The sequence below is a fragment of the Poecilia formosa genome, unplaced genomic scaffold (genome assembly GCF_000485575.1).
Source record: "Poecilia formosa unplaced genomic scaffold, Poecilia_formosa-5.1.2 Scaffold168, whole genome shotgun sequence".
Taxonomy (NCBI): Eukaryota; Metazoa; Chordata; class Actinopteri; order Cyprinodontiformes; family Poeciliidae; genus Poecilia; species Poecilia formosa.
The window spans coordinates 12,008-20,988 of NW_006800107.1; the positions used below are offsets into that span (position 1 = coordinate 12,008).

The 8,981-nt window shown below is 36.1% G+C and overlaps 1 protein-coding gene across 2 annotated transcripts in view; it reads left to right on the forward strand.

Annotated features, from left to right (window-relative positions):
* The window catches only part of slc30a2 (solute carrier family 30 member 2), a 13,994-nt gene extending 5,293 nt beyond the window's left edge, over nt 1-8,701 (forward strand). For both annotated transcript variants that reach the window (XM_007564755.2, XM_016677887.1), the window contains 7 exons: nt 792-1,003; nt 2,168-2,314; nt 3,083-3,236; nt 3,905-4,124; nt 4,406-4,511; nt 5,255-5,389; nt 6,190-8,701. In XM_007564755.2, coding sequence (XP_007564817.1) covers nt 792-1,003; nt 2,168-2,314; nt 3,083-3,236; nt 3,905-4,124; nt 4,406-4,511; nt 5,255-5,389; nt 6,190-6,335 — 1,120 coding nt within the window. In that variant the 3' untranslated portion in view covers nt 6,336-8,701. The remainder of the gene's footprint in view (nt 1-791; nt 1,004-2,167; nt 2,315-3,082; nt 3,237-3,904; nt 4,125-4,405; nt 4,512-5,254; nt 5,390-6,189) is intronic.
* The last annotated feature ends 280 nt before the right edge of the window (nt 8,702-8,981 follow it).

Below are 8,981 nucleotides of genomic sequence, written 5' to 3' on the forward strand. Positions count from 1 at the left end.
ACAGAACAAAGTATTCAATGAGAATATTTCATTCATTCAGATCTAGGATGTGTTATTTGAGTGTTCCCTTTATTTTTTTGAGCAGTGTATATATATTTAGGGTATCAAAGTAAAAGGGTGACACGTAAGCCACACTTTTCAGATTTTTGTTTGTAAAGAAGCTTACATTTTTTTAAATATTTTTTATATTTTTCATATTTACAAACTTTGCAAAATAGCAAAATCTGACAAAGTTTAATCATATAACTAATAATATAAAGTAGCAAAACCACAAGATGATGAAACATAAAACAAGCAAATTGCTCAAAATGTGTCATTCAGAAGATCAGCAGAAGCTCTGAGACATAAACTAACTGGAATAAATGTGAATCGATGTTAAATGTATTCCCAGCTTGGTAATATTAATTCCTTGAGTGCTTTTTAATTTAAACAAACTGTGAGTGTTTGCTACTTTTCAAGGACAACACCAGTCGATTTGACCCGTTTCCTCCCTGAATAACTACACTCACCATTCATCCATCTGAGTAAACATTGATCGCAGAAGATTCTGTCAGGTTTCCAGTTTGAAATCCATTGTAGCTCTTCTAAATGATACTCCTGTCTGCTGCAACATTTACTCAAGAAAATCAATGGTGTCGACACCTAATGCACTGCAGATTTGCTGCCATTACAAGACAAACACATTATAACCAAACTTGCTGCAGGTTCAATGTGATATAAAAACATTGTCTACCTATAAAAACAAAAACATATAGACCGACATCTTTGACTCTGTTTCTGCATCCTTTTAGCTCCTTTGCAGACTCCAAAGAGCACTACCAAGACTTCCCTTTAAAAAATGGAGGAATGTCCGGTGCTATGGAGCTGAAGCAGCACATTGGTGCACACTGCCATTTACCCAAAACTCTGGTTGGCGAGGAAAGTGGTGACAAGCTGCTGGCCAAGAAGAAACTCTACATCGCTTCTGCAGTCTGCCTCGTCTTCATGATCGGAGAGGTCATCGGTAAAAAGTTTACAATTTCAGAAATTACACCCAAAGATTTTGGTGAAAATGTAATAATTTCACTGTCCAAATAATCAGGTGTGCAACTTTTTAATTTTTAAATTAAGACATATTTAAATATATAAACAACATATTATTAGAGCAATAATGTCTTGTTGAAAACTGAATCATTTTGGTGACCAAACAGGTTCTTATTTTATGTTTTTAAGACAAATTTATACCAAAAACACACCTTTTATAGGTTTACTTTAATGTTTTCTTTTTAGTAAAAAAAATAAAAACTCAGACTTTACTTCTTTACTAGCTCACAAATAGTGGAGGTACATCTCCAATAAAAACACAGCAGAAGAAAACCTTCTTTCCCTGAAAGCTTGATTGGTCCTGACAGCCGTCCCCAGTGGAAACCAGTGCAGTAATAGCTTCTGGAGTCCAGAAACACTTTGCTGATTCGTGATCTTGGTTTAGATCTTTGTAATCTAACAAAAAGAACTTGTCCTGACAGACAGGTAATTGGTTGAGCTTCACTGGTTTCCTGGTTTTGCTCCATCTGAAATTTGATTAGACTTGGTGTTGTTTCAATTACAGCTGGCTGTGGTTGTTTTTGTTTGTTTCTATGTGTTTTAGTGCTGCACAACCAAACGGGATAAGGTGTCATTGAATATGACTGGAAATAGCACTTTCTCTGTAAAGTAAGACACAAAATGTTTTTACAGATGCATCAATTTCATGCCATAATTTGGCTGCACATCAGGTTCCACTTAGGCCTGGGAGTATAAGTTTGATTTGCAAAAGGAAATGGCTTCCGATCATCTTTATTCTGTGCACAAACTGTTCAGTGCATTAGATTCTGTGTAAGCACAGACATTTTAATAATATGAACAAAATAACAAAGATGACAAAAATACATATTTTAAAGGTTATGTAGCATGTGCAATAATGTAAAAAGTTAACTTAGTTGCTAAGTGTGTAAACTGGCTGACATTCCTTTACCGACTACTGAAACATTCAAAATGACTTGCAATAAAAGAGTAAAACCTGAGGCTACATCCTAACTATGAAGCTCTTAAACTGCATGTTTAATCACCAAAGAAAGCCGTTGTTTAAAGTTTAGTTTATTACTCAGAGAATTCTGTCAAGCATACAGGCTGAGTGTGTTTCAAACAGGAGGCTACCTGGCTCACAGCCTGGCCATCATGACCGATGCCGCCCACCTCCTCACCGACTTTGGGAGCATGATGGTGAGCCTGTTCTCCCTGTGGATCTCCTCCAGACCGCCCACCAAAACCATGACCTTTGGCTGGCACAGATCAGGTCAGAATAATCTTTACTAGTTATTTAAAAAAAATGTAATTGGAAATGGAGATGATGATACTGATTTTGACATACAGTAGGTGATAAGAATAAAGAGTGGAAGCAAAAAATACAACTGTAGGACTAAGTGCTGCTTTAGATATTAATGTAAAAAATAAATACAGTTGATATTCTTGAACTTTGAAAGGGGACATGTCATGTAAAAATTCACATTTTGTAAATTTTTGTACTTCCATTTGTACAATGGAATGTCTGGAAAATGAGGCTTTTGAAAAACCTCCAGAATGTGCAAGTCAGCAGGCACTGCGCCTCACCTAGCAACCAAGGCAGAACTCTGCCCGTTACCTAGCAACCAAGGCAGAACTCTGCCTGTTACCTGGCAACCAAGGCAGAACTCTGCCTGTTACCTGGCAACCGAAGTAGAACTCCTGCATGTTTCCTGCCACTGAATTCGCTGTACAATGGAAGCTGTAAAAGATAATTGTTTTGTTGTTGACTTACCAAACAGAAACCACTCGCTGCATTCTTGTTGGTTGTGCAGGAGGCTCTTTTTCTGCTTTTCAAAGAAGTACGGTTTTATAATTGCGCATCTGTTTGCAGCCATTTTAAACATGTTTAGTTCCTGTTGAAGGAAGCATAACAAGTCACATTTAAATTAATTTACAGTATATTCCAACTTTTACATCTCAGGCAGAAGCTTCCTGATCTGTAAAGTTTTGGGTTGTTGTGCAGTGAGGTGATCGGTTCCTGGTTCTGCTCTCCTCACAGAAATCCTGGGAGCGTTCATCTCCGTCATGTCCATCTGGATCGTTACAGGAGTGCTCGTCTACTTAGCCATCGAAAGGATTGTACGCAACGACTATGAGATTGAGGGCCATGTCATGCTGGTCACTTCTGGATTCGCCGTCATTGTAAATATTATGTAAGTACTTTGTTATTTAATAGCTTTATGCCAAATATATTTTAAAAAACAGCTAAAGTGTCACAAAATTTAATCACTTTCTTTCCTGTCTGCAGCATAAAAATGCATTAATATTAAGCAGTTGAGTTTGTACATTTTTGTTTAATTTATTGTTTCTTTAAGTAATAATTTATACAATTTCAACAAAACAGGCTATCTTCAGTACATTTTAATATAAAAATAATCTAATAAAAATGACATAAAATCCAAACCATTTCTTATTTTTCATTATATTTTAACTTAATTTGGAAGCTCAATATCTTTTTAAAAATAAACCAATCCAGTTTGTTTGATCTTGATCAGAGTGAGCATTTTAAATGGTTTATAACTTGCACTAATATGCACTAATATGCATTTTTCAAGACAGATATTCAAATTTTGATGAAAGATGAAACTGTGTTAATGAGGATTACATTCCTCCTTAATATCAGCATGATGGTTATTTAGTAGAATGTCTACAGTTACCAAAGTAAATTTAATTAAGTAAATGTAACTAGTTATAACCCAACTCTGGAACTAAATAGCCTTTAGTTCACCACATCTCTTCACTGCAAAAGTAATAAATAAAGTGAATCACAGCAGAATCAGAAGTGATTTCACTAAAAGCTGATCTTTCTGTGGTTCTGCAGAATGGCCTACATCCTTCACCACTCCACCACCCTCCACCCTCATGGCAGAGGCTATCAGCAGATTGACGAGGACGGTCAGAGCCCCGTCAGTCACGGCCACTCCCACATGCTCCTCGGTAGCCATGGCAACACGAGCGTCCGTGCCGCTTTCATCCACGTGCTTGGCGACCTGCTGCAGAGCATCGGCGTCACGGTGGCAGCGACCATCATCTACTTTCGGGTCAGATTTAGATTCTTGTTAGGGTGAGACTGAAACGTCAGTTTGATCCTGTCGGCTCTTTAAAAGATTCCTGAGTGATTAAAACTAAAGTTTCATGCATTAAAAGTTCATATTTTGCAAAGTATGTATAGTATTGCGACAAAGTAGATGTTATGTGCCAAGAAACCAGCATGGAAAAATCTTCAGTTTGTTTTTCTTTTCTTGCCTTCAGCGTGTTAATATCTAACGTCAGCAGGAAGCGCCATCTGATGGGTTTTTCCTTTTCCGTTTTGTTTTCTCAGCCGGAATACAAAGTGGCAGATCCCATCTGTACATTCCTGTTTTCTATCTTCGTCCTCTTCACCACCCTCACCATCCTCAGAGACGTCTTCAGGATACTCATGGAAGGTACAGGAACATGTTAGGAGACATTATCACTTTTCAATTAGGAGTCTAGACCATCTGACTAAGTACCTGCCACGTTTCTGTAGAGCTTTTAAAAATCCTAACATGTATTTTTTTTATGCAACTAAAAGCGATAAATTAAGACAAAGCAAAAGGTTAACAAAACAGAAAAATCAACAGAAAAGCAATTTTTTAAGCGTTATTAATTGGACAATCTTTTACTTTGTCAACTTACATACAAAACTTTCTACTCAACTGAGAAAATCTTGTTCCTGTGTTTATATTTCTGGTAATTCTAGTGAATCTTAAGTTTGATTTCTGTCTGTCTTTCTTTTATTTATCACTAGTCTCTTCCTGAGTTCTATTAATTCAAATCTATTTTAATTATGCGCATTCTGCCCTTTTTTCTGCGTTTGCGTCCTCAGTAATGACATTATAAGACAATATTAAAGAAACTAAGAGCGAAGCAGCATCAACCAGTCAGTGCTGCATGTTTATGTAGGACAAAGCCACAGCAGATGGTCGTATCCTGAGGAAGCAGTTAGACTGAAAATGTCTTCACACGTCAATGAACCTTAAGATAAATAATCTAAAACTTGATACTTCAACAAGAACATGCTGATGGTGCTGCAGTCAACGGCAACAATAAAAATGAAAAACAAATCTTGTAAGTACACTGACTGTGAACTGTAGACTGATCTGTGCAGTGAGCGAATCGCAGTAATTAGGAGTCCGCTGTTTTTCAGGATCGCCTAAAGGAATCGAGTTCAACTCTGTGAAGGAAGTGCTGCTGACTGTGAAAGCTGTGAAGTCTGTTCACTCTTTACACCTGTGGGCCCTGACGCTGGGACAGTCGCTGGTTTCTGTTCATCTGGCAATAGGTAGCAGAACAAACGTGAAAGTGAAACTAAAAGGAGAGAAATAAGAATTTTAAGGGCTGGGAATGTTGGGATTCATCAAAAACATACAGGTTTTAAAACACTTCTGACACAAAATACATGTACATCATTGTGAGACATGTAAAACAGCATATTAGGGCCACTGTAGACAGAAAAAAGGAATACATTTCTGTCAAAACAAGAAAATATCTGATATTAAAAAAGTTTTCTAGACAAAACAAGAAAATATATGAGCTTCAAAAGCTGGAAAAATCAGAAACTTTGAGATTAATCTCAGAAATAATTCCTTAAAATTAAATAATATTTAACATCTTTTCACACTTATCAGTCCCTAAAGGATTTCATGATTGCTTTTATGATTTTTTGCAATAACAATCACTAATTTTGAGAATAATTTAGAAATATTTGCAAAAGATTTCGCACTTATTTGATGGTTAATGCGACTTTTTGTTCTGACGGCATATTAGGGCCATTGCATAAAAAGGGAAGAGTAAATTTCCACTGAAAACTCATAATTTTTTATATTAATTTCAGAAAATTTTCTAGAAAAAACAAAGAAATGAATGAGTTTCAAAAGTCAGAAAGTTTTGACTTTTGGAAAAATTTTTAAATGTTCAAAAGCAAAAAAAATAAACTTTGACTTTTGAAACTCAGAAATTTATTTGCTTTTTCTAGAAAATTTCTGAGATTAATTTCAGATTTTTTTTCTGGTGGAAATGTTCTTTATTTCTATCTACAATGTCACAAGTGAAATGTTCCCTCTGTCTCTGTTTCCCCATCAGAGGAAGGCGCCGACGCTCAGTCGGTGCTTCAGGAGGCCACAGAGCTGCTCTGCAACAAGTTTGGTTTCCAGAACATCACCGTCCAGGTCGAGCTTTACTCTGAAGAGATGAGCCACTGCTCCCACTGCCAGGACCCCAGGGACTGACAGGCAGACCCGAATCAACTGGACCCAAACAGACTTGGAACGACTCAAAGACACGCTCACAACATTTTCCACAGGTCGGGCTTCACTGCTGCTGACAGTTGTGCCACATTCATCCTGCAGCTTCCTGGTGAAGGAGATGAACCGGCTTTTTTGGCAGATCAATGTGTTGGACAGAAAGCTACAAGAAAATAGACAGCAAACTCATCCATGTGTTTGTAAAGCATGCAGATGATGGCGATGGGGCTCCATGCTAAGGTTGAAGGTCAGTGCTAAAGTTTATAGCTTCACAAAAGGTGATGCATTTGCTTTTCACCTCATTAAAAAGAACTTCACAGACAGACAGTGGTGGGCACAGCTAACTAAAAATACGCTAACCCTGACACACTGGTTCAGCTATACTGTTACCAAAACATTGTTTAGCAGAAGCTAATGAGAAAGCGCTAAACTTAGCTGCTGCTTAAACCGTCTCCACTCACTAACTAAACTAAAAAGATGTCAAACTTTATTCAACTGAAAGTTTACAGAACGACCAATTAAATTAGCGCTTTTAGAATTTATCCCAAAAATGTATTTAGCAGAAACTAAGTGTGCTCAAAGTTAGCAAAAATGCTAAAGAGCTAAACAAAAAAACTATTATTAGCACTTTAGTTAATTAGCATAAGTGTGCCCACCACTGCAGAACACTAATAATAAAGCATAGAAAGCATGCTGGCTTAAAATATCCCATAAGAAAGAGCATTAGTAGAAAAAAAAACAGTGAATAATTTTAACTAGCTGAGCTGAATGCATTGATTTAAAGTAAAGAATCTACAGCTTTTGTGCTTACATCTGTAAAAAACAACCTGAGAAACAGAATGTATTTTATCAAATACAAAAACTGATGTAGTTTTTATGATTGTCACTTTTCCACTGCCAACTCTCCAGACACAATCTTCTTGTCAATGGAAATCACTGCCTGGTAATATTTATACACCATAGATTGTTGGATTGGAGGTACCACTAATTTCCAGACTTTGATGACATTAGTACTTTTTTCCTTTCCTTTGAATCATTGTAATAAGCTTTTATTGTTCCAGAGAAATAAAACCCAGGAGATCTGCTTGTCCATCAGTAAAACCTGCTCTCACATTTTGGAGAATACAGAGAAAATTGTCTTTAGACGGTTTGTACTGATATGTTATTATCTACATACGTGGTTCCAACAGAAGCCATACGAAGTGCTGATTCCAAAGGTTATTTTAAAAAATTAGAAATAGAAAAGTTATTGGCAAAATAAACTCGTAACCAGAAGATGAACCTAAAACGTTATTCATCGCACGGAGCATCTGATGACAGATTTACACATGGATGAATTTGATGTCATCTACCAACAACAATGTCATCATATCTGTTTTCGCCTGCTTTCTGCTGCAGATTGGACAAAATTTGCAAAGTCAAAAATCAGTTTCAAAGCTCATAAATGTTTATTTACATTTGGCTTTCTAATGGCAGTGACCAAAAATGCTTCCAAAGTTTCTGTTAATGAGGAAGAAAAGCTTAAATCTGCTTATTGCATACAAGTGGTTGGTACCATATAAATACAGAAACCTTCCTGAGATCAATCACTGTGAAAACTATCTATTTGATTAAACTTATATGCACAGCTAGAACCATAGAACCAGTCCTTGGTTCCCAGTTTTTGCTAAGAGCATAGTTTTTTGGGCAATCATCACAGAATGTGTGTAAAAAAAATTAAACATGAAGATTTTTATATAAACTATTCATTATTGTCCAAGTGCCAAGGGTTCTGGGTGATGATCCCTACTCTAAATCCCTCTCTGTGTTCCTAAATGTTTTTTTTGTCTAATATTTCCCATTTGAAAATGCTAGGCTTCAAAATATAATATCTAGTACTTCTTAACATCTAAAATGTAGCATTTCAGGAGAGATTATAAGCTAATTTAGGTTGTTTTAGTGGCAATTTGTAATACATTTAGTTCAAATTTAACAATTAAGTTACAGCAATGAAAAGTTTAAAATAACACAGAAGTTACTAATACTCTGGAGTTCATTGTAGTATAAAGGGAAAGGAGTGAAAACTGAAGAAGAATCCATTACAGATAAATACAAAAGAATGGAGTAAATTCCTGTCAAAAAACTCCAAAGGATTATGATTAAACTCAGAAATTTGTAAGAAAAAATAAGAAGATTTCTGAGTTTAAAAAGACAAAGATTGGCTGAAAAAAAACAATCAGAAATTTTGAGATTAAGCCCAGAGATTTTCTAGAAAAATAAGATTTCTGATTTTGAGAAGTTGAAATTTTTGACTTTTCAAACTTAGAAATTTCCTTGTTTTTTCTGCAAAACTTTTGAGATTAATTTGATTTATGATTTTCTTCTTGCAAATGTTAAATTTTTCAAGTTGTTTTTTTCTGTCAAATTTTAGAGTTTTTTGACAGAAACTTAGTCCTCCTTTTTTGTTTTTTCTGTCCCAACACGCTGTGGTAGCATCCAGTTGACCCCCATGAGGTCGGAGGGCAGAAATGATTTAGTTCTGCAAACTGACGATTAGTTTCAGCTTTACACCAACATTCATCTCAGCCATCTCTCGTCACTGCAGCATTCATCCATCTACAACATGCTCCTTCATCCTGTGAGCTTCTATCT